General features: G+C 52.3%; 11 protein-coding genes across 11 annotated transcripts; 7 read left to right on the top strand and 4 right to left on the bottom strand.

The window, feature by feature from the left end:
- Positions 1-127: 127 nt before the first annotated feature.
- On the top strand, positions 128-1,810 carry J4E79_004938 (uncharacterized protein; the record flags this gene model as incomplete). The annotated part of the gene is made up of 3 exons (XM_049353819.1): positions 128-503; positions 554-1,071; positions 1,127-1,810. The coding sequence occupies 3 exons, from the start codon at positions 128-130 to the stop codon at positions 1,808-1,810; spliced, it is 1,578 nt and encodes a 525-aa protein (XP_049211439.1).
- Positions 1,811-2,540: 730 nt separating this feature from the next.
- On the bottom strand, positions 2,541-3,896 carry J4E79_004937 (uncharacterized protein; the record flags this gene model as incomplete). The annotated part of the gene is made up of 2 exons (XM_049353818.1): positions 2,541-3,254; positions 3,303-3,896. 2 exons carry the CDS (start codon positions 3,894-3,896, stop codon positions 2,541-2,543), a joined length of 1,308 nt encoding a protein of 435 aa, XP_049211438.1.
- A 531-nt stretch (positions 3,897-4,427) lies between these two features.
- On the bottom strand, positions 4,428-5,138 carry J4E79_004936 (uncharacterized protein; the record flags this gene model as incomplete). Its single annotated transcript, XM_049353817.1, has 1 exon — positions 4,428-5,138. The coding sequence occupies one exon, from the start codon at positions 5,136-5,138 to the stop codon at positions 4,428-4,430; it is 711 nt and encodes a 236-aa protein (XP_049211437.1).
- A 393-nt stretch (positions 5,139-5,531) lies between these two features.
- On the top strand, positions 5,532-6,537 carry J4E79_004935 (uncharacterized protein; the record flags this gene model as incomplete). The annotated part of the gene is made up of 3 exons (XM_049353816.1): positions 5,532-5,861; positions 5,916-6,139; positions 6,195-6,537. 3 exons carry the CDS (start codon positions 5,532-5,534, stop codon positions 6,535-6,537), a joined length of 897 nt encoding a protein of 298 aa, XP_049211436.1.
- Positions 6,538-6,858: 321 nt separating this feature from the next.
- On the top strand, positions 6,859-8,052 carry RHP51 (RecA recombinase Rhp51; the record flags this gene model as incomplete). The annotated part of the gene is made up of 4 exons (XM_049353815.1): positions 6,859-6,936; positions 6,987-7,066; positions 7,117-7,184; positions 7,232-8,052. The coding sequence occupies 4 exons, from the start codon at positions 6,859-6,861 to the stop codon at positions 8,050-8,052; spliced, it is 1,047 nt and encodes a 348-aa protein (XP_049211435.1).
- Positions 8,053-8,433: 381 nt separating this feature from the next.
- J4E79_004933 (uncharacterized protein) lies at positions 8,434-12,147 on the top strand (the record flags this gene model as incomplete). Its single annotated transcript, XM_049353814.1, has 3 exons — positions 8,434-11,197; positions 11,246-11,546; positions 11,598-12,147. The coding sequence occupies 3 exons, from the start codon at positions 8,434-8,436 to the stop codon at positions 12,145-12,147; spliced, it is 3,615 nt and encodes a 1,204-aa protein (XP_049211434.1).
- A 438-nt stretch (positions 12,148-12,585) lies between these two features.
- J4E79_004932 (uncharacterized protein) lies at positions 12,586-14,015 on the top strand (the record flags this gene model as incomplete). Its single annotated transcript, XM_049353813.1, has 2 exons — positions 12,586-12,588; positions 12,642-14,015. 2 exons carry the CDS (start codon positions 12,586-12,588, stop codon positions 14,013-14,015), a joined length of 1,377 nt encoding a protein of 458 aa, XP_049211433.1.
- A 3,999-nt stretch (positions 14,016-18,014) lies between these two features.
- J4E79_004931 (uncharacterized protein) lies at positions 18,015-19,608 on the bottom strand (the record flags this gene model as incomplete). The annotated part of the gene is made up of 3 exons (XM_049353812.1): positions 18,015-18,422; positions 18,471-19,299; positions 19,352-19,608. 3 exons carry the CDS (start codon positions 19,606-19,608, stop codon positions 18,015-18,017), a joined length of 1,494 nt encoding a protein of 497 aa, XP_049211432.1.
- A 911-nt stretch (positions 19,609-20,519) lies between these two features.
- J4E79_004930 (uncharacterized protein) lies at positions 20,520-21,521 on the top strand (the record flags this gene model as incomplete). The annotated part of the gene is made up of 2 exons (XM_049353811.1): positions 20,520-21,038; positions 21,186-21,521. 2 exons carry the CDS (start codon positions 20,520-20,522, stop codon positions 21,519-21,521), a joined length of 855 nt encoding a protein of 284 aa, XP_049211431.1.
- Positions 21,522-21,967: 446 nt separating this feature from the next.
- J4E79_004929 (uncharacterized protein) lies at positions 21,968-23,301 on the top strand (the record flags this gene model as incomplete). The annotated part of the gene is made up of 2 exons (XM_049353810.1): positions 21,968-22,774; positions 22,903-23,301. The coding sequence occupies 2 exons, from the start codon at positions 21,968-21,970 to the stop codon at positions 23,299-23,301; spliced, it is 1,206 nt and encodes a 401-aa protein (XP_049211430.1).
- A 203-nt stretch (positions 23,302-23,504) lies between these two features.
- Positions 23,505-27,315, bottom strand: J4E79_004928 (uncharacterized protein; the record flags this gene model as incomplete). Its single annotated transcript, XM_049353809.1, has 3 exons — positions 23,505-23,717; positions 23,775-27,022; positions 27,180-27,315. The coding sequence occupies 3 exons, from the start codon at positions 27,313-27,315 to the stop codon at positions 23,505-23,507; spliced, it is 3,597 nt and encodes a 1,198-aa protein (XP_049211429.1).
- Between the last annotated feature and the right edge of the window lie 201 nt (positions 27,316-27,516).

Here is a 27,516-nt window from a genome sequence, read left to right as displayed (position 1 = left end):
GTGGTATGTGGCGGTCGCCTTCACTTGATAGCAACCGAGAAATAGCCCTCGGCCACCGCGCTCTAGCACTCTATACACTGAACTTCAGCAACCCCAAACAAGATCCCGGTGCCATCCACAAGAAACCATGGGCTCGGTTCCTACCGCTGTTTTTGTGCTCGCACCTTTATCGGCGGTCATCCTGCACGAGTTCATTTTGCGACGAGTGGAAGTCGACCATTTGACCCTTCAGATCCTTGGCCTAGCGATTACCGCATACTGGGTTCTATCATATTACACTGGATTCATCGCCGCGACACTGGTGACGAGTTCATTCTGGGTTCCACTATGGCTGTACATCGGAGCGTACCGTGCCTTCTTTCACCCACTCAACGACTACCCTGGACCTTGGGCTGCGAAACTATCGAGATGGTGGGCCGTCAAGCAGACATATGACAGCAGCTTGCATTACCATCGAGTCCTTCAGCGGCTGCAAGGCCAATACGGCGATTATGTTAGGACGGGTCTGTCCAACCCGTGTACTTCCTTCCACATCCAGTGCTAACACCGTCAGGGCCACGTGAGCTCACGATTTTCGATGCAGCTGCGATCCAATCAATCCTCGGAGCTCAGTCACAGACGTCAAAAGGACCGTTCTTTGACGTCATGGAAAAGTCGTTGCACCTCAATCGCGACAAGGCGTTCCACCGCCAGCGCCGCAGGATCTGGGACAATGCGATGAAGGCATCGCTTTCCGACTACGCCCCCCAAGTCGAGAACTTCACAGACCAGCTACTCACAAGATTGCGCAATGAAGAGGGGAGGTCGATTCCGCTGCTTGTCTATGCAAGCTACTATAGCTACGACGTCATGGCAGCGCTGGCCTTTGGCAAGCCCATGGGCTTCATCAAAGGCGAACAAAGCGACGTCGCTGCGAGTATTCTCGCTACTATGATGGGCAGCGTCCAGGCTTTGGGATACATGTATCTGATGCCGTGGCTAATGAATACAGTTGGTGTTCTTACCTCATTCGCCGGACCCATGAAGGAATGGCGAGACTGGAGCGTCAGCCAGATGAAAGCGCGCATGCAGGTACATATTCCTGCCCTACATCTCAATCGAAGCCATTGCTAACAACCTCCTTTAGGTCCGAGATGCGAAGCCGGACCTAATCTCTCATCTCATCACCTCCACGCCCAAAACACCTGAAGGTCGCGAACTTCTCTACGGCGAATCACGCCTCATAATCTCCGCTGGCAGCGAGACCACATCCACGGCCCTAACCTTCCTCTTCATGCATCTCGCCACACACCCACACTACATGGCTGCTGTCCGCGCCGAGTTCCTCTCCAACATCAACACCTACGACTGCCAGCGACCCCTGCCAATGCTAGAAGCTTGTATCCAAGAATCGATGCGCATGTGGCCCTCCGTCTTCTTCGGCTCCCAACGCATCACACCACCACAAGGCATGGAGATAAACGGGCACTTCATCCCAGGAAACATGATAGTACATATTCCCATCTTTCCGCTGTTGCGGGACGCGAGAAACTTTGTTGCACCTGATCAGTTCATACCTGAGCGCTGGACTACGAAGCCGGAGTTGGTACTGAACAGGCAGGCATTCATTCCTTTCTCAACAGGTTCGCATAGCTGTGCTGGGAAGGCTCTGTCGTTGATGGAGTTGAGGAGTGTGATTGGGAGGGTCGTGGCGGAGTTTGATGTCGTGCTTGATGAGGGGACGGATGTGAATGCTTACTGGGAGGGTATTTTGGATCACTTCACTGCGGGTGCGCCGCCGATGATGGTCAGATTTATGAAGGCGCAGTAAGTGCGTGTGGGATCTGGTATAGAGGGCGTTTACGGCTCATTTGTCTTTTACGTTAAAATAAATCCTATCTAGCTGCAGCGTGGGAAACTACAAAGAAGTCTACTTTGCTGTTAGTCGTCCCAGAATTCCTATTTTGTACTACCTTGATCTTGGCTGCGACTGTACTTACTGCAGCTGCCCTATTTTTGACCTGTTCATCAAAAGGTACAGATCCGCCTTGAGGCCTTCTAGACGCGATTGTCTGTTGTTCTTACTAAGTGCGCTGTTAGAGCCACAGAAAGTGCATCGACCACAACAGCTCAGGACGCTGCGGTGAGAAAGCCCCCTTTTTTAACTCGTACCGGGGACTCTGTCAGCATGTCGCCAATGCCCACGCGCATGATGGTGTGGCGACAACATATGCTGAGTCGACAATCCAAGACGGCACCGCGAAAATCCCATGCCCGAGTGGATGCGGGCATCTCTCGGTGACTCACCAAAAGGCTAAGCACCATGCCAGAACCGCCGAGTGTACCGCCACTAAGCCCACAAACATGCAATGCCCGTGGAAGAACTACAACGGATGCCCAAAGACCGGTAATGCACACTAAAGGCGCAATCATCAACGTGACCACTAGAAAGATACCCGGGGACTCTACTAATGTTGTAAAGCTAGATGTAGCAGGTTTTCGGCATGCCTTTACTAAGTAGTAGCTTTGCAAATTTATAATAAGAGCTTGTAATCGCTCTCTCAGTCCTCGTGGCGCATCGTAGATACATGTTGCAAAACTGGGCGCAGTCTTGCAAAAGCGATCCAAACCAGCAAAGCCACCACTGTCTCAGCAAGTATCGCGAACCTGAAAACACCAATACCCAAGCCATCAATAACAGCGCCGATAGCAAAAGGCGAGAGTGCAGCTCCAACCTGCCCAAGAGAAGCCACAAAAGACACAGCTGCAACATGTAGCTCAGCTGGTAGCAATCGTGTAAGTACAACAACGCCAGACGGAAACATTGGACCCATGATAAAACCCAACGTCGTCATCAAAGCCACAGATGCGGCCGCAGATGATAGAGCAGCGAAGAGTACATCGATACCGATAGCGATGAGGAAGTAAAGACCAGTCGCGCGACGCACTCCCATCTTATCCGTAGCGAAACCCAGAGTCAGTCGTCCAACTGCCATGCCAATCCAGTACCCCGAGGAAGAGAGACCAGCGACATAAGCGGTAGAGTGGCGGCTGCGCAGCATGAAGGAAACGATCCAACCCGAAATCGCTGTCTCAATGCCAACGTAAGTGAGGAAGTACGCTGCGCAGAACCAAGTCGCTCGGTATTTGAACACGGCCTTGACGTCGACCTTGGGGTCCTGAGACTTGGACTGGTTGCTTTCGCGATAGACCGATGCAGTCTCGTTACGGAAAGCAATGACCAAGACCAGGAATGAGAGAGTGCATGCTCCAGCCTATACTCATCAGCATAAAACCCCAATATCCAGTATCCTTCAACATACCAAGATAGAATACCACGTCCACCACATAAACCCCCTAGTCGTCAAAACCGTAACCACAAACGGCCCCAGCGCCCCACCAACACTATAACTCCCATGCAACAGCCCAGAAACCGTATTCGCCTTCTCCATACTCCCAGCCCACGCACACCAACTTCCATCCAGTAGACCCGTACCCAGTCCTTGGAACGTAAACGCAAGCAACAAAAGACCGAAACTAGGATGCGTCGCTGCAGTCGCCGTAGCCAAGATCTGCAACAGCGGACCAGCTACTGCAATTCCCCTTTGCCCGAAGCGGTAATGGACGGTATCGCTGCATTGTGCTGCAATGACGTAGCCGATGGGGCTGACGAGGAAGATGGATGAGACTTGCAGATCTGTGAGGTTGTAGTGGCGTGAGAGGAGTGGCAGGACGGCGCCGATGGAAGAGTTGAAGAGACCGAGTGTGACGAAGGAGTACATGGCTGCTGCAATTTTGAAAATGAGTCGCGTGTCCATTGTGCTGTCGTTGGCATTTTCGGTTTCTTCTGAGTGGCCAGTGGGCCTGGTGACGACGATGAGAGGAGAGGTCTCGTTGTCGGTGGGTTGATGGGCCATTTTGTTGCTACGTTGCGCGTTCGGGACGCGCTGTTGCTGTTGGACGGAGGAGAGGAGGTCAGTACAAGCTTATCACGAGTTCATATCTAATGCAACATGTGTGAATGGGAGGAGTCTTCGGGTGAGTGTTAACTCGAGATAGACGGTATGTTGTTTGATAGTTACTTTTGATGGAAGATGCGGTCGTTGTACGGCGCTACAAACAGGTAAGCGCCGCCGAGCGCCAGCCAATGACATCATCAGCAAGTCGCGTCCTGCGACGTTCTCGTCTACGCGCAGAAGAGCCGTCCTTATACGTGTATTGAAGTGAATATCCCCAGTATGTAGCTCCCTGGTACCAATAGGTTCAAGGCGGCTTGTTGGCTATGTCGGCATCGGCTAGGCACAGGCTGCCAGATCGCATGTATGTGTACCTGCGCAAGCGCAACTACTGTTATATCGGGCCGGCGTTGCAAGTGTCGTATCGACGATTGCGCTCGTTTGAGCTGTACGCGCTGCCCTTGAAAGGTGGCTGTCGGGTGCTGAGACGACTCAATCCTCGTCGTCTGATGATGCATATCCCAGGCCGAGCGAAAGTGTGTTTCCCGGTTTGGAAGTCGATTGCCCTGCTGGTGGCTTGGTTGTGTTTACGGACGTCGTCGCAGGACTCTTCGAACCGTTGGCACTCGTTGCGGTAGATGACATGTTTGTCTCCACGCTCTCAGACTGCGCGGTCGCTTTTCCTTCGTCCATCGGTTTCTTCTCCTCCGGTACGGAACTCGACTTCCTCAGCTTCACACCCTTCAACAGACCACCTTCAGCTCCCTTCTTCCTCTTCCGTCCAACTGCTGCCCATTGCGGAGCATCCTCATCTTTGGGCGCCTCTGAACTCTCTTCTTCAAGACCTTTCGCCTTCCTCTCGGCTTCTTCCCTTTGCCTGCGGAATAGATCCAGTTGTTCGAAAGTCTCCTTCTTCACATTGAGCTCCTCCTGGCGCTTCTTGTCCAAGACGGAATCCAGATAGTCGGCTTCCTCATCATCTAGAGCAACATGCAGCTTGTAACGCGCCTTTTCCTCAAACTCGGCCTGTTTCTTGTCTTTGTTGGCTTGTAAAACTTCGAAAAGGCTCTTTCCATCCTGTTGTTTCGCTAAGTCGGCTTTGGCGCGCCGGGCATCCTCAATCTCTTGCTGGGCCTTTTTCCATTCGTCATCGCGCTCGACTTCTTCACCCGCTTTGCCGCCACTGACGAATCCTGAAGACATTGCGGTCCACACTTATACGGCTAGCGCAGGATGCTGAGGGCGGTGCAGTGGATGCAGGAGTTGAACGGCAGAAAGGCAAAGAAGTAGAAACTGTTCCGGCTTCCTCATGGGCACTAGCGACAGGTGGATCGTTCTCCACACCCCACCAGTTTAACCTCACCCGCGGGCAAATCGCGACGTGATACGTGGAGGTTTTATGCCGGTGCTTAAAGTTGCTCGGTGGAGATAGCGATGCAATGGGTGAATGTTGGCCCTGACGTAGGAGGGGTACACAACGCGTCGGCTGTGCCCCTCGCTCAGCTCACCATTCAAAAGTTTGCGCTTCCTGCCACTTTCCCATCTTCTTACATCCCAAACTTTACCTTTCAATTTATGATTCGTACTCTAGCAAGAATGGCACCCAAGAACTGGACTAAGGAGCACTTCACGCTCAACACTGGCGCAAAGATCCCCGCTGTCGGTCTCGGCACATGGCAATCAAAGCCTGGTGAGGTTCGTGAGGCCGTCAAGGCCGCTCTCGAGGGAGGATACCGCCACATTGACACCGCGCTTGCCTATGGCAACGAGAAGGAGGTCGGCCAGGGTATTAAGGACTCTGGTGTTCCCCGTGAGCAGATCTGGGTTACTACCAAGCTTGACAACCCATGGCACAAGCGCGTCGAAGAGGGCATCAACACCTCTCTGAAGGACCTCGGTCTTGACTACGTTGACCTTTACCTCATGGTATGTTTGTGAAAGTCCAATTTCTCATAAGGCGAAATACTTACAAACCTCCAGCACTGGCCCTCATCAACCGACCCCGATGACCTCAAGAAGCACTACCCCGACTGGGACTTCAAGGACACCTGGGCTGAGATGCAGAAGCTCCCCGAGTCTGGCCGCGTGAAGAACATTGGTGTCTCCAACTTCGCCATCCAGAACCTCGAGAAGCTGTTCGCCGACTCGCGCACCAAGATCACACCCGCCGTCAACCAGATCGAACTCCACCCCAACAACCCCTCGTAAGTCAATCACCAATAGCTTACCCACATGCACGTCAATTAACAGTAACCCCAGACCAAAGCTTCTCGACTACCTCAAGGAGAAGGGCATCCACGCCACCGCCTACTCCTGCCTCGGCTCAACCGACTCTCCCCTTTACAAGAACGAGAAGCTCAAGAAGCTCGCCGACAACAAGGGCAAGTCCGTTCAACAGGTCCTGCTCATGTGGGGTCTCCAGCGCGGCTCCAGCGTCATCCCCAAGTCCGTCACAGCGTCCCGCATCATGGGTAACTTCCAGCTTGATGGCTGGGAGCTGACCGACGAGGAGATGAAGGAGATCAACGCGCTGCCTGAGCGCTTCAAGGTCTGCGGTGACTCTTGGCTGCCGGTCAAGGTCTTCTTTGGCGATGACGAGTAGGTCTTTTGAGAAGACCGATGGCTTTACGTACAATGATACCATGAATCTCTTGAAGAAATGAATAAATCAATATGACAGTATATCATCTTGGGGTGTTTAATGCGTGAACTGTGCGTGGTGTTGCGGAGTAAAGTCGGGAATGAGCGTTTGAGCCTGATGCAGGGCTGCGTGGCGATTTATCATGTGATTTCGCGTTTCGCGCTTACTTGACGCGTCTGATCTAGATTCCCGCTCGCCACCCATCCTTCTCTTCTGCACAGCACACTCGCAAATCTCACATCACCACCTCTCCATAACCCTTACCGTCTTTAATCCGTCAAGATGAGCGCCGAAGAAGAGCAATTCGAGGATAGCACCATGGGTGGCCCCGGAGCCCCCACTCCCGTGTCTGCGCTTGAGGTAGGCTTTCTCGGTCTTTGGGCGCGCGACAGACACTGACTAGACCTCAGGGAGTCAACGGATTGACTGCACGCGACATCAAGTTGATTGTGGAGGGCGGCTTCAACACCGTAGAGTCGATTGCCTACACGTATGTAGACCATTGAACAGGATATTGGCCCCGCCACTAACGCCAGGCAGACCACGGCGAGCCCTCGAACAAATAAAGGGAATCTCGGAACAAAAGGCTTCAAAGTTGCTTGCAGAGGGTATGCAGCCACGACGTTGCTCTATTTCTTGTTGCTTACTTCGATAGCATCCAAACTCGTCCCTATGGGCTTTACCACGGCGACCGAGATGCACTCCCGCCGCAGCGAACTGATTTCCATCACAACTGGCTCGAAACAACTGGATACACTTCTGGCAGGAGGTATTGAGACAGGCTCTATAACGGAGATCTTCGGCGAGTTCCGAACGGGAAAGAGTCAGATCTGCCATACCCTAGCCGTTACCTGCCAGCTGCCGTTCGACATGGGAGGTGGTGAGGGCAAATGCCTATACATCGACACTGAGGGTACCTTCCGTCCAGTCCGATGCTTGGCCGTCGCAAATCGATTCGGACTCTCAGGCGAGGAAGTTCTGGACAATGTTGCTTACGCGCGCGCATACAACTCTGATCATCAGTTGGAGCTGCTCAACCAGGCCGCACAGATGATGACGGAAACACGGTTCTCGCTGCTTGTTGTCGATTCCGCCACCGCACTATACCGTACAGATTTCGCTGGACGTGGAGAGCTCTCTGCCAGACAAACGCATTTGGCCAAGTTTATGCGCACGCTACAACGGCTTGCGGACGAGTTTGGCATCGCCGTTGTAATTACGAACCAAGTCGTCGCGCAAGTGGACGGCGGACCAAGTGCCATGTTCAACCCAGATCCCAAGAAGCCTATTGGAGGTAACATTATTGCGCACGCAAGTACGACTCGTCTCAGTCTGAGAAAGGGTAGGGGAGAGACGCGTGTGTGCAAGATCTACGACAGTCCGTGTCTGCCAGAGAGCGATTGCTTGTTCGCGATCAATGAAGACGGTATTGGTGACCCCAAGGAGAAGGACCTGGAGGAGAGGAACAACAGGTGATGAGGGAGATGAGGTGTGAAGCGCCATGGAGCCGTGGCGATCTAGAGCTTTTGGTTTTACACGATTTACGTTTATGCAGCCGTATGATATCCTAATACATTACCTGAATGAATGCGCATTTTGTCCATCAGTACTGTCTGGCCTATCTTGGGGTTGAATGGCCATACTATGTGGGGAGTGAGATAAGTGGGTTGCGTTCAGGGTAGCCTGAGGTGATGGACAAAGCGTCCGTGCACCAGCCAGCTTCGCGCATCCATCGTCGCGCAACGATTGTTTTCGTGAGCTTCACCTCCGCGCGACCGCCGCAACTCGACCCCAAACGCGCGCCATAACCTCTCAGCCCCCGCAACGACGACCGCACCCCCTTCGCATGCGAGCACCATGGTCCAACATGGAGGCACGTGTCTCTATAAAGAGGCGCGCTTGAACATTGAGCCCGCCTACCCTGGCTCGACCATCGCATTCTCGATCCCGTCGAATTCTCCCTTCAGCACACGGTCCAGCGTAAAGCGCAGTGTAATCACGGAGTCATATGCAGACAAGGACGAGGAAGACTTCACAAGGCGCCATCTCGCTACAGATGGGTCCATGTACTTTCGGCAGCACCATGCCTACCCGCGCAGCTTCCTCTGGCGGGTGCTGGACAACAGGAAGATGCTCGAGATTCAGGCGACCGACTTCGATCACGACCACACCGACAAGTTCGAAGCAAACCTGACGCTCCTCTTCCAATTCCCCGCTCCGATCCGACCCTTCTGCGTCGCTTTCGCTGAGCCCGCCGACCGCGATGCATTGACCGTCTTTGCAATCACCACGGGCAACGAGCTCTACACGATCACCCTGCATCGCGACTTCTTCGCCAACCCCGCAGCGTCGGAGCAGGACTCGGAGACGTGGTGCAAGAGGTTCGAGCCGGCGCTCTTCAGCGGGCGCATACCCTACCGATTGGCCGCCGCGAGCGCAGATGAACTGCTAGTCACACTCGACGACGGGGCTATCTGTCGCCTGATCTGGGACAAGGCCAACAACACCTGGGACGGATCGCGGTACCAGCAGAGCAATTGGTCGGTGCGCGGTCTCCTGTCGTGGAAAGCGCAGCCCACGGTTCGCTTCGAGAACGCGGACTTTGCTGTATCAGCCGCGGCTGCCGTCGCGATATCACCAGACAGCAAACACATCCTCTCAGTATGCCTGGACCACTCGATCAGAGCGTGGAACATTGCGTCAGGCAAGCCAGGCGCGCACATCGACCTCTTGGGTGCCGACGACTTCGCCATGGAGAAGTCCCATGGCTCATACTCCATTGGACCTTCGCAGTCGATGCTGATGACTGTTGTGAACATCCCAGGCGGGGTGGGAGGCGCACTATACCACGTCGTTACGTACTCGCCAAAGCAGCATCAGTTCAAGTTCTGGGGCGTGAGGGATGCGGACGACCAGGAACACGGATTCTACGACGCTGCGCAGGACTCAGAGCTCATTCCGCCGATCGACGAACTCATGAACACGACTGTATGGACGCTGGAGGAATTCCACATCATACCAGGACCCAACACGTGGAGGGGCTCGGAGATCTGGATACGCGCCAGGTCAGGTCCAAGCAGCAAAGTCTACTCCCTCAAATTCGATCTCACCGACTACGCCGAACAACGAACACAAACGTGGAAGAGTGATTGGGTGTCTGTGGATTCGGGTCCTCTGACCGTCGAGGCACTGAAGGTCAATCCCGCAAACCCAAGCGAGCGGGAGTTGGAACCAGAACAGGATCTCTCTAATGAGTGGTACGAGTTTCTGTTCTATCCAGGCCGATTCTCGATCGCGACATTAGAAACCGCGTTGCGCATATACAGGAGAGGCTTGGAGGGGATACGGCACCGGTCAAATCGAGTTCACAAAGGGTCACTAAAAGAACGTCTGGTTGCCACGCTTGTCGCCCTTGCCATTGAACGCGGTCATGGCGAAGACTTCAGCAAAGACCTGACAGCGGAGTGGCAGGCATACTACGGCTTGGTGAAAGACTTGCACAAGCGGAGGGGAGAATCTTTGTCACTCAGTTACGACCGGGCTACTGACAGGCCGTGGCTAGTATTGAGCGACCATATCTCTGCGATTAGGAACTGCAGCGAGTCAGAAGTAACTACACTGAATGCAGCAGTCATCTCAGGCTCGCGTACCCTGAGCAAACCTCTACGGCAAACTCTGGATACATCGGAATCTCGCGACGTGGCACGTCTGCTGAATGCCGCAGCTTCCTTCCGCCAACGACTACCATACTTCGTCCAGCAGAAGGTCCAACGTCACATGGAGATGGACCTACTTCAGAGCCGGAACATCACGATCTTAGATCGCATGGAATGGATCGAAGGCAACAGCGAACTGTCTCAACACGTGACAGATGAGGACGTGACCACACTTGTTGAAGAGCTCGGTATGGAAGTCAAGGACCTGGGTACCGAGACTTTCCTCCGCGCCATCAGGAAACTGGATTACGAGCATGACGGCAGGCCTCAGTCGAGAAAGCAGATCGCGCGGTACGGGCTGAATGCGTTGTCATGCGTTTCCAAGGAGACCCTGGAGAACGACCACAATGCTTTGCTTGATCTGCTTGTACTGCTGCTGTTCATGTTCATCGAGCTAGAGGGAGAGACACATGAGGAGTGGGATGCGTCTGAGGTGTTTGCCGAACTTCTACTGCGGTATAAGGACTGCATGGTCGTTTCTTGGCTGGCCCGTACAGTGTGGTCTCACCAGACTGGAACCGGCCTTGCATCCGACAATCTCAACCGCATGCTGAGCGAGACATACAAGACTGGCATGAAGTTACCCATCACCCAGACTGTTCTTGAGGGTATCTACGGTAGTCGTGCCTTTGAGGTGCCACTACCAAAAGACCCGAAGGCAGGTCTACTTACCCACTGGAGTCGCGGCTGGTTGTCATTCATCTTCGAAGAACACGACTTTGAAAACGCTGTGGAGGATATGATGGGGATACTGTTGTATCAGCAAGAGTACGAACTTGCTAAGGACTTTTCCAAGTTCCTCACGGAAGGCCACTGGGCATCGTATCTGAAGGGACGTCTATATCTTGCACTAGGCAACAAGGAGCTGGCTTCTGTGTGCTTCCAGAAGCCTGCATACTATCTGGGTAAGTCTTTGACATGCGATTCTACCACGAAGATACTAATTTCTGTAGCTCTCGGTCCCATGTTCGACGTGGCGGAGGAAGACAAGGCAAACCTCATATCTGAGGTGGAGCGAAACTCGTTCTCCGAAGGCCTGGCGCACTATTACGGTCATGTTATTGGTCTGTTCGAAAAGGGCAAAGCGTACTCCTACGTTGCCGACTTTGCGAAGCTGGGGCTGCGATCTTTGATGGGTCAGGAAGACGTAGAACTGAAGACAGATCTGCTTCAACGGCTGTTCACCGCTTCGATACAAACATCAAGATTCCAGGATGCATACGGTGCGCTGATCAGGCACAGGGACACGGCCTTGTAAGTCGAAGAAGTGCTTCAACAAAACTTCGTATACTGACTATTTTCTAGAAAACTCTCCGACCTGCAGACACTCATCACATCCATGGTAGCCCAATCGCAGACCACCGAGCTTCTCAAGTTCCCCTTCGTCGGACTAACAAATTCTGTGGACACCATCCTCACATCCCTCTGCCAAAAGACACTCAACCTCGCGTCCGGACCACCCTACCACCAGATCCTCTACTCCTTCCGCATCTCCCGCAATAACTTCCGCGGCGCCGCATCGATCCTCCACGAGCGCCTCCAGCGCCTCAAGACAACATCAACCAAGATCCACGACCCGGCCGACGAGTCCCTAACACAGTGCTACCTCATGATCATCAACACCCTCTCCTCAGTCAGCAAAGAAGACGCGTACATCCTGGCTGAGCAGCGCATAGAAGCGACTGGAGGCCCGCCGCAGTGGGGCATCGGTCAGGGAAAGAAGCTGCTTAAGAGGCAGATCATCACCCTGGACACGCTGCGCAAGGAGTACCAGGCGGAGCTGGACCGGATAGCGGCGATTGAGAGTGGCCAGTTTCCTTTTGTGGATCCTGTGGATGATATGGATATCTTGTAGGGCTTGGTGTTATAGCGCGGCGTTCTTTAGCGGCTTTTGCGGGATTGAGAAATGGAAATGGATGGGGGGTTATGTAGATTTGCTATCTGGCTGGGTCTGAATTGGATCGTGGAGTGGCTAGACGTTGTTATGAGAATCCAGATCTTGAGCGAATGATGGCTATGTTGATTGCAGTCTGTGTTTCGGCAGTGTTTGTCCTGTGATTGATGAACGAAGTGATCAGGTGAGAGTGAGATGCAATGACGCGCTAGAACGCGTGACAGATGCGGGACGTCGCGAAACCTCCAGGTAGGTGCGTTGCAGCCCGCTGGAAGACAGCAGCCATCAACCGCCCCTTCAGACCCTCACGCCTCCGACCATGGCGCAATAACTTCTCTTCCTCATCCTAATTACCTCGCCAACTACAACCAAAACAATCCTAAACAAACCCACGCAGCCATGGTACCACCCGCTCTCTTCCCCAGCGCGTCCCTCCACTAACCCAAACACCGCAGAACTCCAAATCCCTCCGCCGCCTCGCTGCAGACCACGGCTCCCTCCACACCGCCGGCCTCCCCCCAAACTACCTCTTCCCACCGGGCTCCGACGACTCGTCAGACCTCACATCCCTGGACATCCTGCTCGCCGGCCCTGTCGGCACACCCTACGCAGCCGGCGTATGGCGCCTGCACCTTGACATCCCACTCACCTACCCTACCGCACCGCCCACCGCACAATTCCGCACGCGGTTATGGCATCCGAATATCGATGAGGCGACCGGCGCCGTGTGCGTCGAGACATTGAAAAGAGACTGGAGTAGCACGCTCAAGCTCCGCGATGTCCTTGTTACGATATCTTGCCTACTCATACAACCAAACCCAGCGAGTGCATTGAACGAAGCAGCAGGCAAACTGGCTACGGAGGACTGGGACGGGTATTGTAGGAGGGCGAGGCTTATGACGGATATTCACGCCGCGATACCGAGGGATATCGAGAAAGACGTGAGGGAAGCACAGATGCGAGGCGAAGATAAAACCACAGAGCCGGAACAAACCATCGCGAAACCACACTCGAAAGGCAAAGAAACAGAGCGGGTCAAAGTTACGCCGTCAGGACCCAAACTCACGCGCATGAAGAGTGAGGATGAGGAGAACACGAGGAGCAGGAGGGGTGGGACTCAAGATGCAGAGAGTGGGACTGAGGACGATGCTGTGACTGGGCGGAGGGATGGGATGAGGAGGAGCAAGGTGCCCGAGTCAAGGAGACAGGGTAATATCTTTGGGATTAAGGGACTGGGCGATGGAATGCAGCTTGACTCCCCACCGCCGAAACGCATCTTTGCTGTGCCGGGGGGAAGTACACCGCCTGTTTCTACCCCGAACGAGAAAGAGATTGGGAAGGAAAATGGGGAGGGAGAGGGAGAGGATAAGGATCCGTTTACGACTGTGGCTTCGAAACGGAATACCCACCCCGATCCTTCTGCTGAAATAGGAGGAACAACAACAGCAACACAACCCGACACCGAGACCCCCGACCTCCTCAAATTCTCAACTCAAAACCCCTTCGCTGCCATCCAACCCAACAACCAAACTCACCCGCTCTTTAGAGAGTTTTCGTTTAGTTGGGAAGATGCGATGGTGGTGCATGACGCCGGGGTGGGCGTGGCTGGTTCGGTTGGTTCGGTTGGTTCGGGTGGGAAGAGTGGTGGAAGTGGTGGCGGTGGTGGTGTCAGTGGTGTTAGTAAAGCGGATGTACGCAAGAGACACGCAACGGAGGAGTTTGAGAAGAAGGAAAAGTGGGAGATGAAGAGGTTTAAGAGGGCCGGGGGTGATTTGAAGAGGTTTAATCGGGGGGATTGGGGGGTTAGGATGGGGGTTGGAAGACTGTGATGTGTGAAGGATGGGTGGGGTTAGGGGAGGGGAGGGGAGGGAGGGAAGGAGAGATAAAGTGGTTTGCATAGCGATATGGCGTTTTGGTTCATGATGGACGATGGATGTTCACGGCGGTTGCGGTTGTTGATAAAGATGGGATGGTAGTTAGGTAGTAGTGCGTATACCCTATGAAATACACTCCTACAATTCGCGATGTCATCCTTTCGTGTTCAGATCCTCAAATAGGGCGTTGACGATGATCATCATCATCACCTTCGTGATCGGCCACGCTCATCACTTCCTAGATCCTTCACACGCTCACGACGAACTAAGAGAATCGCCAGCACCGAAGTCCAGACATCGTTCTTTTTTCCTTCTCTTTTTCGACACATCATGAACCAGCTCTTCATTTTTGGTATCACCTGCTGTTGTGGTGTGTAAAGAAAGGAAGAAGACCAGCACCGCATAGAAAGTGCTTTTATATCCCACGAGTTAGCTCTCTTTCGGTGCCCCTTGTTCACAACCGATGTTGCGTCATCATTTTGATACCGCAACACAGCACCCAGCAGACAGTCATTTACAGTCTGTATTGAACTTTCGACCTCATCACTAGGTACTCCTTCTTTTTTTGGAAATCAGTGCTCGCATGTCAAGCGTCGCGCGCTGTTTCGAGTTTCGAGAAGAGTGGAAGAGAGGGCCAGACCGAACACATGTCGGTCGGTTCTGTGCGTTTCGGGGAGGAGCCGCCGTCTCCATGTACAGCTTGGCGCTGTATTTTTGGAGAAAGAGGAGGAAAGTGGTGGATGAAGAAGAAGGGAGAAGGGAGGCGGGAGAGAGGCTTTATAGTAGAGTGAGGGTGGCGGTGCTCACACATGTCACTAATACCTAGCATTTTCGATGTTGTTTTTGTATGGTTGGTGTGGCTCGCGGAGAAGGCTGGAACGCATGAATGTTTTGAACTTGTGGTTTGGGAGAGAGGCGGAGTCTTCATAACGATGGCGACATGTCTTTTTGGTAAAATAGGAGGAAAATGTAGGATGTCAGAAGAGTAATCCAGCAACCACAGAAGGGGTTTATATGCTGAGGCGGAGGGAGCGTCGTCCACATAGTACATATCCCGGATCATTTCTGGTAGAAGCGGGCTCGTCGCGGTGGCTGGACGAGAAGGACAGAACATGACATTATCCAGGTACTATTTTGGAAAGAAGAAGCAGTCTCCATAGGTTACTGTTTCCACTGTTTTAGAAAAAAAGAGGAAGAAGTAGTGTGTTGAAGGAAGAGTACTCCGGTCGCGAGCAGAAGGTTCTATAGTCGAACTACGCGTCGTTCGCGCTCATGTCTTTGGTTTTCTCTTGTTTTTGTGCGCTCATGATGCCTCTGGTGGAGGAAGACCAGTCATCACTACGGCTACCGCGGTTTTTGGAGAGCACAGAAGCACTCATATGGGCTTTTGGATGTTATTTAAGAAGAGGAGGCGCATTCTCCATTCGTTCTCGATGTGTAACTTTTGAAAGAAAGCGCAGTGCTGCTCTCATCGCAGGCCATGGTGTAATTTTTGGAAGAAGAGGCACAAACACCATGATTCGAAAACAAGGTACTTTTGGAAAATAAGATAGAAGTGTGGATGTAGAGAAGAAGAGAGGAGCCGTCGCAGAAGGAGACTTTATAGATGGGCGACGCACGGGCGGCGCGCGCACATTGCTTCGTCATGCCTGGGTTTCTGGTGTTTAGATAATCTGTCCGCGGGAGAAAGACACCGTCATTCGTCGATGCCGAACGTGTTTTTGAGAACGCGAGGAAAAAGAGGCGAACACATCGGTGCCTTGGTAGTAGATTTTGAGGCGCAGACCCACCACTCCATGCATGTCTCGTCTTTAGCTTTTGAGAAAGACGCATGGATGTTGGATGTAGAAGAGAGCAAGGCGCAGGCACACAGCCCCATGACAATAGGACGGTTCTGTTTTTGGAAAGAGGGATAGAAATGTTGGATATAGGAAGAAGAGAGATACAACAGCCAGATGGCTCGTTTCATAGACGAGCCGAGAAGACGCTGCTAACATGTGGTCTCTATCAAGGTATTTCCGTGCGCGCATGCTGTTTTTACCGTCGTGCGACCGCGCTCTCATGATCTGATTGGCTATGGCTTTGGAGGACGCAGACGACCAGAACCAGACTCATGTTTCTTTGAACATTTGTTTTGAGAGAGAAAGAAAATTGCTGCTATCAAAAGCTTTTTGTGCAGCTTTGAGAATGGAGGATAGAATATTGGACGCCAGGCAAGAGGCACTTCTCATGCGTCGTAGTGGTATTGTTTTCGAACCGCAGTGTGCAAAAACATGCATGTATACACTCCGTGCGACCGCCAAACATGATGGCTACATCACAAGCTTTTAGGGTGTTGTGGGCTTTGGTCGGCTTCTCCGGCCATGTAGTCAGCCAATTTCAGTTTTAGAGAGAGAGCGAGGCGGAGAAGACATGAACGATTGCCTGTTGGCATTTGGAAAACAGACGCCGCCCACATGGTTACGGGCCGGCTATCTTTTGGAAAATATGAGGATCGAATGAGGTTTTCTGATGGACGGGAATCGAAGCAGCAGAGAGGGTTTTGAACCTCGAGCGACTGGGATCATGGCAAGTCGAAGCTGGTGCTTGTCATGAGCTTTGGGATGTAACCTTTGAGCACTAGGTCGATGCTAATGGCGCCGCTTCCATGCATTCTATATCATCAGCTTTCAGAAGGGCGAAAGAAGAAGCCAAACATGATGATGGCGGTATGGCTTTTTGTGTAAAAGCATTTCTCTTCATGTAATTCGCGAAGACGTCTTTTGGTGTCGCAAAGTGCGGTTTCGGATACAGGAGTGGAAGAGCTCGCAATGCGGTAGATTTATATATCAAAGTCATGCAGGTATGTGGCCTAAGAAATTTGGAGGGTAGTGAGCGTGTGAAGAGTGCACAAGGCCAGCTGCTTCTTCTCATGTTCCTTTCGAGAATGGATTTGAGAAGCGGGAAGACTGCAAAGACCCACCGATTGGAACGGCGCAGTTTTTGGAAGAGCCCAAAAGTCCAGACACACTCCATCGTAGTGATACATATCGTTTTTGGTAATATTGTTGGGAAGGTTTGTTGGGGAGTGAAGTCGCAACGACGGATGGGTTTTATAGTCGGGTCGCAGGCTCACGTGCAATAGCGCATTGGGCGAGACGCAATCATGCCATGCGTTCTCTTTGGATTTGCATATGGGGTAGCTGATATGGCGCATGATCATATCGCTCCCATGCATTCGATCAGACTGACTTCGAGGACGACCTGGAAGAAAAGAGCACATCGGTCGCTTGTCGAAATGTTTTGCTGGAACACCGACTGACGGCCATGTATTTGTCTTGTTTCCATTTGGAACGGTAGTTGCAGATGCTAGTTTTGATAATAGCGAGAAGGTCAGGCCGAAGGTACACATTTTGTAGGCGTGATGCGGCTAGTCTGCGCACACATCGGCGGTGTCGCAGTGACTAGGTCCAACTCGCGTCATGCGGAACGATTCCGAAGTCGCCCGTGCACTGATGCACGGATATCTGTGTATCACCCCTTGATTTGTGCTAAGACTGGTGCACCTTTCTCTCTCATCGGAAGATATCGCGTCTTGTCAACTCAGCACTTATGCACTTGCATGCAAAACCACTTCGAACAAATACAGGTGCTAAGCGGAGATGTATGACGAATCCATGGATACCCTGAATTGTCTGATCGGCTCTCGGAACCGTCTGACGACAGTAGTCACGATGGGGATTGTTCGTATCACAACGACGTTGAAGAACGCCGATACTGGGAATCGTGGCTACCTGAAGACTGCTATTCGCTGCCACAAAGGGTTTTCTTCCGTATGCAGAACGACACGTACTAAGAACTGACTTTCTGGTAGAGAAGAGCTAATCCGACTTGCCTGGCGCGAACGAGCGCAATGCCACGAACCTGACAAGACTGTATTTGACAATTTCTTCTTCGATACTCTCGACCCCGTATTTACGCTCTCTCTTCGGGTAGCACACCCCATGATGGGCCGTTTAAGCGCCGCATCATTTGTATGCGCTCCATCATCTCCCTAGGATACATCTCCAGGGGCGGATAATTAGCTCCATGTTTGGGTTGCTTTCCTCCATATTCATCGTCGCTGTCTTCATCTTCGTCCTCGCTGTCTCCGTCTTCGTCCTCGCTTTCTCTTTCTTCATACGCATCGTCGTAGTAACCATCGTCTTCTGGAGGAGACATGAATTTCTGGAAGTCTTTATAGCCCCACCTGCGCCTAAATTGAAGTAGATTGTTGGCAAATTCTTCTTTGTAACTGAGCGGACCGTCTGCTAGCATGCTTTGTTCGATGAAGTTTCGGTAAGGTCGATAGTATCCCGATTGCAGTGTATGCTCTTCCTTCTCCTTTCGTCATGGTTAGCATGGTCTCACATGAGATATGTGCAGACTGACCTTTTGCCAATCCTCTTCGGTGAGGTAAAATAGTCCTTGCATCTTCCGATCATCTTCACTCGACATCGTCTGGCACATAATTGTGATAGAAGAGCCAGCGTATTTCAGATCGTAAAGAGGTTTTCTCATTGCCTCCAACACGTTAAGAACGCTACGCTCCACATTCAGGAACCCGATACGCTGCGAAATCTCCATCTCGTCCAGCCCAGAGTCTTTCCACTCCGTTCTTGCTTCCCCATACCATCGAGGTTCGTCGGGCGAGATCTGAACTCGAACGTCAAGCTTAGCTTTATGTTCCACGAGCGAAAGCGCAGACTCTAGGTCACTGTGTAAATTACCGAGATTCGATAGTTCTCTCCACAAGAGTTCCTCGGATCCAATTGGCATTCTCGGGCAGATATCAGTGACTACGATCCTGATGTATATCTGCCGGATAAACTTGTACGGCAGTACACCCAGGTTGAAACAGTCCTCTGCCAGTAGCGGCATCAACTGCGGTAAGCCCGGACGTTTTGAAACCCAATCTGGCGAGATGGCTTGAGTGCCCACCTCGAAAACGTTGGTAGCATAGTAGCATTCCGCCGCTTCGCGTGCAACCTCGTAGCCCACGTAAGATGGGCAAAATACCTTGTAGTCTGATGTGACAAATTCTTCATCAGATGCCGTACTAAGACCACCCAGACCGGATCCAAAATACATTGTCTCGCAGTCAGCAACAATGTACCGGTATACTTCATCTCGTACCTCTCGGGGCACTTTAGCGTATAGTTTGGACGCAATCTGACGGACTTGCTCGCGATCGCGCTTCGCTCTGAAGATTTGTTGTTCCCTGTGACGGTGTCAATTGGGGTGGGCGCCATTTCGTATGCAGGTGGCTGTACTTAGAGGGCTCTTTGAGGTTCAATCGCTTGTGGAGCATGCGCACTGGACGCCATTTCCATCGCTTGTGTAATGGGTTTAACCCATCTGGGTCTCCCTCTGAACGTTCTTCTGAGAACTCCAGCTCCGAATCCCAACCTGAAGAAAACTCTGAAAGGTCTTCTGAGTACTCCGCCTCCAGCTGTGAATCTAGCTCTGAATGTTCCTCTGGGTACTCTGCCTCCCACTCGGGATCCCACTGGGAGGAATATTGCTCCATGACCCGAGCACTGTTGAACTTCCGCTGGGTCGACGCGATGCAAAAACTTCCAAACTACCCGGGCGAGCTGTATACTGGAGTTGTTGGGCTTGTCAATAGTTGCTTGTACCTTCGAGGATGAAGAGCGAAGCATTGATGGCACCGAGTAGCGTGACGTATCTAGCAACGTTGGCTTCTCCCTCCAATCATCGTTTGACGCGTCGACGCGCGCCCCCCTGTCTCTGCACAGACCATATGCCACACACCGCTTACTCCCGCTCATCTCGAACGATCTGCGTGAAAGGTTTACCGACTTTGCTGTTCAGCAACAAAGAAAAGCAACAACACGCGCCTCTAATCGCAGCACCTTGTATAAGGAAAACCCATATAGGTTTGCAGCCTACCTAGGTACATTAAGGTGCAAACATGCAAAGGAGAAAATCTGACGTCAACGTAGGCTCTAGGGTGTTCAGTCTTTTTCTTGAATAACGTGGCAGCGATGCCTCCCAAGGTCGATCAGCCCGATCGTGCACCGCGGAGAAAAAAGGCTGCTAAACCCCTAAGGTACTGCCACCTACATGCAAACGAAGTCATCTGGAAGTTCATACTATTGCAGGAGGATTCCCAAGAAAGCTTGGCTTGCAGAAGTCAAACGTGACAAGCAAGCTTGCCTTCGTCTAGCGGCAGCTTTTCGCACCAAGCTTCCCTGGGTTTTACGGTGCAAGGTATACCACATTCTTCTCGAAGAGGCACGCCGCAATCAAGTCGACCTAGGAGCCCCTAAACCCGGCAAAAATGCCTACGTTCCACCACTCCTGCGGATATATAGCCCTGCGTATGTTGGTGACAAAGTCGCGTGGGAAGCGGCGATTATTTTCAACAGACAGACGCATCTCGTGTGTCGTGACGTGGATCAACTCGTTCCAGCACTCATGGACAACAAACTCCACCAAAGCGTCTTCCCATACCAGTGGGTGAAAATGGTGCATATCACCTTCGATCTTGAGGCGCTTACTGTTCCGATATTGTACGAAGTTGACTATGGTTATGAAGACGACGCTGACACGGAACGGGAAGAGCTGCTCATGCAAGAACAGAAAAATTTCAAGGATCTTTTCAAGAAGCTCGAATCGGGCTTCTCACTTTTGATGAAACGTCATCCTGATGCACCTCTTTCTAGCTTGACCGTCCACCTCATGTTGAAATTGGGAGATTATCCGTACGTGGATTCACCGGATGTGCAATCGCGCATGGAAATACTAAACTGCGAGCGTGGCTTTCTGAACCTACTTTTATTCATCGAAATACCTGTATATGATTTGATACACGCTGGCGCGCGGGTAATAATCACATGGGACGAGGGGAAGGAAGCCATTTGTAACGGGCAGGATGGTCCTCTCCAGAAGCCTATACCCGGACTTTTTCACCTGAGTAAGAAGGCTTGGAAGAAGGTATGTACTGAACCTTCTCTCAAGATCATTACACAAAAGACAATCGAAAAGCATCGCACTAATTTTCTGGACTAGGAGAAAGCCAGATACTCACGTTGGGGTGATGAATATGTCCTATGCCCTTACGGCCAGAAGTATATACAAAAGTTATGGGACGGGGGCGGATACAGCAAAATATTTGCCAAAAACCTTCCTCGCTCCAGAGAGACGTGGGGGTACACTTCATTTAGGAAGCTGGTAAACATCGGGCGGCGTCGGGAGTTGGATGATGACGAAAACGAGGATGGGTTTTCGTCGGGGCCGAGCACCTATGCTGGGAGCGAGTGGGATGACGATGTCGAAGAGATTGAGGAATATGAGGACGATGAGGACGATGAACCAGTTCCTAGTCCATACTACGATAGACACTACTCTAGCGACGACTCAGGTCCACAAAGGGACTACGAAGCCACTTATGACGACATGGAGCAATGGGGCTTTTAGTCATGAGAGGCCAGGAGACAAAAACACGTTACTTACTCGTCTTCTCGTAGCCCTGAAACGCGTGCCTGGAAATATAGGACCATGTGGATGATTAGCAATGTTGGCCTGCGTCTGTCCGATGGAATGTTTGACGCGTAAACGCACGGACCACAGGGCACGCGCCACACACCGCTCTCCTGTTAATCTTGAGATCTATCGACAAGCGCTAACGGACCTGTTCTCAAGTAGCAAAAAGCAAAAGATAGCGCAGCGATGCCTCCGAGGGGCAATCGTCTCGATGGTGCACGTCGGGGCGACGGGGCCACGAAACCACATAGGTATTCTGACCCCTGCATCGTCGTCGCCGCCTTCCGGAATATTCACGTCTGTGCAGAAAGAAACACTACAAAAAGCGGCAGACCAAAGCCCAAGTCGAGCGACAGGCTTGCCATCGCCTAGCCACCGAAATGTATGCCAAGTTGCCGCGCGAACTACGGGATATCATTTACGAATACGCCATCAAAGAGCGCATATTGCACCGCGTGCCCGACTTCCCACAACGCAAAAATGTCGTGCCATCGATACAGCGCATATACAGTCAATCCTACGTTGGCGTGGAAGTCGCACGCGAGGCAGCAGAATACTACTACTCCCAACAGCACATCATCGCCAAATTCCAAACTCTAAGAGAAACCCTCACTCGAGACATCTTTCACCTGGGCGTTAAACCCTACATGCACATCCGAACACTACATGTTCGAATCAACAATGACAAGATCAGTGACTGTCTTGTGACTAAGGCAGGAGCAGACGGTCACGGCCGACTCATTGAGAACGCAACCACGGAACAATGTATAGCACACGAAAAAAGAAACCTTAATGACCTGTACCAGAAGCTCGAAGCGGGCTTTGCTCTTTTCAGGGCAAAGAGAGAGCCTTCGTTGCTGAAGCTCTGCATCATGATCAAGATGTCTGGATACAACGACGATTACTACGAGGAAACCCAAGAAGACGTTACTTCCAGGCGGGATTACGAACGCAGGTTCATGAATGTACTGGAAACCATACGAAAGCCGGTGTATGACATGATACACGCTGAGTGTAATGTCGAAGTCAAATTTGAGCCAGAACTGGATGAAGGCTACGAGGACCGCTATTGGGGCAATGGCACAGACAGTCGCAGCGAAAGTGAATCGGATTTTTACTTTGATGTCTTTTCGCCTTTGACTCTGACGCCGCCATTGTTCCACCTCAGCAAAGAGGAATGGGAAAAGGTTTGTACGCTCTCCTAGATGCATGCTACGACACTCTCCTCACCCCTGCCACACTCTCCCCGCCTCTACCAAACACCCCTTTCAAAACCTTTCTGCGAAAGCCACACTAACACCCACCACCCTCCCAGGAAAAAGCCACACACATCTACATCCACAACCGCTACAACCCAAAAGCACATTACAAATCGCACATTCTACTCCGCTACACCCGCATCAACAAGCACTACCAAATGGACTTCGCTCGAAATCTGCAGGAATACAGAGCGAGATGGGGCTACACATCATTCGAGAAGCTGTTACATGTTGGAAGATATATCTATGGGCCAGAAGAAGCCGGTGACACTAGAAGCGAGGATTCGGGCGGCTATTCGATGCCATGCTATACGAACAGCAGTGCGTATAGTGACAGTGAGCGCCCGGATGGTTGGACCCATTGGTCTGAAGAGGATGAGGATTATGAGGATGGAGATGTGGGTCGTCATAGTGACGACAGTTTGGACGAGTGGGCAATGGCTCAGATTGCCTAGCTGCAATGGTAGGTAGGCAGTACGAAATGTTGGGGAGGAGAAAGGACCGAGGAACATAGCGACGACACACAAAGTACACCTCGCAACCAATCGATTAAACGGACCAGATCCAAGCCCGTTGAGGGACTACCTAGGGATCAAACACGCTCAAATCTATGAAATCCAACGCTAGCCACCCATTGTTGAAAGTGCGTCCCCGCAGCTCACACTACTCCATTCGCGGCAGTCTTGCTCTCAGCGCCATTCTGCAAGACCTCATTCGCCTGCTTGATCGTAGGCACCGATTCGGACGGAACGACGAGCGACGCGCCGTTGACAACGCCGTTAGTGGAGTCTTGGTGCGGTGCTTGGAGTCCTTGGCGGACCTTCAGCACGCTGTCTACGATGACGGCGTCGATGCCTTCGTTTCGTTGGAGCTGTGTTGTTGTTAGCAAATGTTGCCTAAAGTGAAAGCCTATGAGGGAGTGACTTACGAGGACGTTCTTAGGATCGTTGTTCAGTATGCCGTACGAGACGCACACCAAACCACTTTCCTTCACCACCTTGACGAGTCGCGGGCACATGACCAAGGGCTCAGCAGCGGTAACGACTCCCAGCAGATTCCAACGGCTAGCAAAGCGGATGCCTTCTTGTAGACTGGCTGCTCGCACATCGCCCACGGGCAAAGTTCCCGCGTCGGTGAGGAACAGTACGGGAATTGAGGGCTGCTTGAAGGACAGCATCAGGCAGACGTCGGGGTTAAAAGATGAAAAGATAATGTTCCGTTGGCCCATCCTGTCGTACACCTTCTGCAGCACTGTATCGACGAACTGGTTCAGCTCAACGGCGTACTGGTCCATCTCCTCATCCTCGGTCTCGTAAAGCATAGGGTACTTGAATTCGACGTTGAACCCAACGGATTCAGGCAGCTCATCGAACATACGGTCGAGAGTCGTGAATGAGGACTGGATGGATGTGCCACGGTTGTTGCCCTTGAAGCCCTTCTTCATAAAGTCGCGGGTGTACTTCATTCGCTCCGCGAGCTCGTTCTGACGATCAGTGTGAATGTTGCGCTGTTTCGAGTTATCGACTGAGTACGATCGGGGTCTCCGGGTATTGGGCTTGTCATCTGAGCCATTCGCACCGTTCAGAACGGGCACAGTCTCTGGTGACCCAGCGCGAGACGACCGTGGCTTCTGGCCCTCACCGATGTGCAGGAATTGGTCCAGTGTAAGCGTGTGTACGGGTGCATCAATACCAGTTTCGCTAACCAAGAAGTCGTGATAGATGACGGGCACATGGTCTTTGGTTAGCTGAACGTCGAACTCCACGTACTCGGCACCCAAGTTGGCAGCGGAAATGAAGGATTGAATCGTGTTCTCGCCAAGTTGTAGCGACGTGCGTGAGGCGGTGTTCTTTCCTAGACCGCGGTGACCGATGACCATGGTCGATGCAGCCATTTTCTTCCAGTAGGTATGCTGTTCTGTGATCGACATGCTCGGGTGATGGAAGGGCGTAATGATCAAGAAGTTGAAGTTAACTGTGCCAATTACGTCCAGTGTCGAAGCAGCCACGATTGGTACCTTCATGTCTCCCTGGAGCGAGATGCGCTTAGATCCAATACTGGTCTTGATGGTCGACAGCAATGCCACAGCTCGTCCCACTACACGCTCTTGAGAACCCGCATATGTTGGGATAATGTCGAAAAGTAGCTTGACTTTAGTGGCATCGCTGGTCATGAAGGTGATTGGCTCGGTCGCAATGTTTTCCTGGATGGGCAAGTCAATGACCGAGGGTTCTCCGTTTGCGCCAGACGCATTAACAACCACAGACAGAGCGGTATCGAGTTGCGTCGCGTGTGCATCGGCAAGAGGGATATCGTCCAATTTCACGGCGGGCACATCTTTCCTGGCGTCCATTGAACCAAGGCTGACAAGAATCATTGTCTCTTTGGTCAAGTAACGATGGCCAAAGGTCTTCACGGGCTCGGGCGCCTTTTGAACAGGCGTATTGGTGTCTCGGTTTAGATTCTTAGACCTTCGCTCGTCAAGGGAGGATTGTGTAGGCGAGCCAGCTCGAGCAATACGCGTATCCTTAGGCGCGACAAGAGGCGGCTCTGTCGCAGGAGCAAGTTCCCCTAGTCTGATCGCTACCGCAATGTGACCACGAAGCGTGGCGTGCTCCTTTGCTGTCCAGCCAGAGTTGTCGCACCTCTGGAGATCAGCTCCGGCCGCAGCAAGAATCTCCACCATGGAGAGATGGTCGTCGACAGCAGCAATAAACAGTGGCGTCCAAGCGAATGTCTTCTCGGCGACATCGACCTCCGCCTTATTCACACTGGATCCTCCCAAAAGAACCTTGGCGCACTCGTCGTAACCGTAGCGTGCCGCCATGTGTAATGCGGTCTCTCCGCCCTCATCCCGGTAGTTCACGTCCACACCCGCTTCGACCAAGAGCTTGACGATGTCTACGAAGTTGGACCGGGTTGCTAGGGTCAAGGCTGCTCCCGATCTCGCGATGTTTTTACGAGATGTAAGGCGTTCTTCTGTGGTACCGCGCCAGTTTTCCGCATCGAGGAGGGCTTTCGTGGTGAGCGGATGTCCGCCCATTACGCTGAGATGCAAAGGAGCGTTACCCTCAGCATCCTGCCAGTAAGCGGAGTCGATTCCCTGAGCGACGTCGAATTGGCCCCAGTCTTGCATGTGCTTCATAACGACCTGGCAAATGACGACAAATCCATATTGCGCAGCATAATGGAGCGGGAATCTGCCATAGGAGTCGCAAGATTGGAGCGCGTTGCGTTGCTCAGCCTGGAGCTGATCGAGGAGGTAGACGAGTAACCGTACCGACTCATCGTTCTCGCTGAGTAATTGCGTTGACTCTTCTTCGGTGGTGGTGCAAGGGCGAGGTTGGCGATTGGGATCCGTCGCAGGCACAATGAAGTTGCGTGTCTCGCTAGAGCTCTGGAGAAGGGTTCCATCAGCACCAAACGTGTCGCCAGTCTTCGATCGACCGATATTGATGACAAGTCGGTGGATGCAATTGCGCTTGTTGATGTCGTCTTCCTCATCTAGTGAGATAATGTCCTTGAGTAATCTCTCGATACATGACTTTGCCCGGCATGAGATGGCGCGTTGCAAGAAATTCAGGAGTACTTGCTGGAACGAAGCACTCGAAATGCCATTGCTCGCAGCAGCTTCTGTGAGTTTCTGGTTGAGATCTTCGACCTTGTCGCCCCGAATAGCCGTATCCACAGCGTCGAGCAGGCCCGCGGGAAGGTGTAACGAGCGACCTGGAACTCTGCCCAGAGAGGCCGCCGAATGGGAGGAGCCCGTGTCATCGAACGTCTTGATGTCGCTCAACCCTGATAGCCACTCGTTGACTGCCTTCATATCCTGATTCAAAGGCAGGTTATGCGCAAAAGGCTTAGGGTTGACTTTCGACGCCAAGTAGCGCTCCTGCAGACAAACTGTCTCAATCTTCTTGTCCAGCTTCTTTGTGATCTTGATGAAGCCTCTACGATTCACCTCTCCGTACCATTGAAGCTTCCGCATCGAACCGCGCAGCTCGAGCAGCGCACCCATGAGATCCTGCGCTTCATCCTTGTCGATGCCGTCGGGCAATTGTGCGACTCGTCCGTAGCGGCCATGTAGAAGCCTCAATCGTCGTGCGTTTTCGGCGTATTTGCGGTTGTAGAAGTTGTCAACGTCTTCGAGGTTGCGATCAAGCGAGAAGAAGAACTCTGGGGTGAATATTAGCCACGTGTTCTGCGACTTGAAGCTCAATGGTCGCGGTAAACATGACGCGCTCGTGACGACTCCAAGACATCCACAATAGCTTGGTGAAGCATAGCCATGGAGTATTTGGTATGAGTCTTGGCAGAGTTGAAGTCTACTCACCAGCAAGATCTGGAGCCGAGCCATCTTTCGAAGCTTCAGCAGCGTTCTTGATGAGCTTCTTGAGGCCCTTGTAGTTGATATAAGACGCCGCCCATTCCGGGACCTGGTTCCTCGGTAGGTTGTGTCCGAACTTCATCCTGAGGGTGAAGCAACAATCGGTGGACAACTGGATCCGGGAGAGCTTGATATTGAGCTTGAGGGTAGCTCTAAATCGTATGTAGAACTAGCTCTAGGCAGCGGGGGCGGAAAAAGGAACGAGATATAGGCAGTGGTAGGTATTGAATGATCGACAGGGCAAGAGCCAGAGTGCCAATTCCATGCGACCTGCGCAATCAAC

The sequence above is a fragment of the Alternaria viburni genome (assembly GCF_023758015.1).
Source record: "Alternaria viburni strain BMP 2772 chromosome Unknown scaffold_9, whole genome shotgun sequence".
NCBI classification, from domain to species: domain Eukaryota; kingdom Fungi; phylum Ascomycota; class Dothideomycetes; order Pleosporales; family Pleosporaceae; genus Alternaria; species Alternaria viburni.
This window is presented reverse-complemented; position numbering and strand designations above follow the sequence as displayed.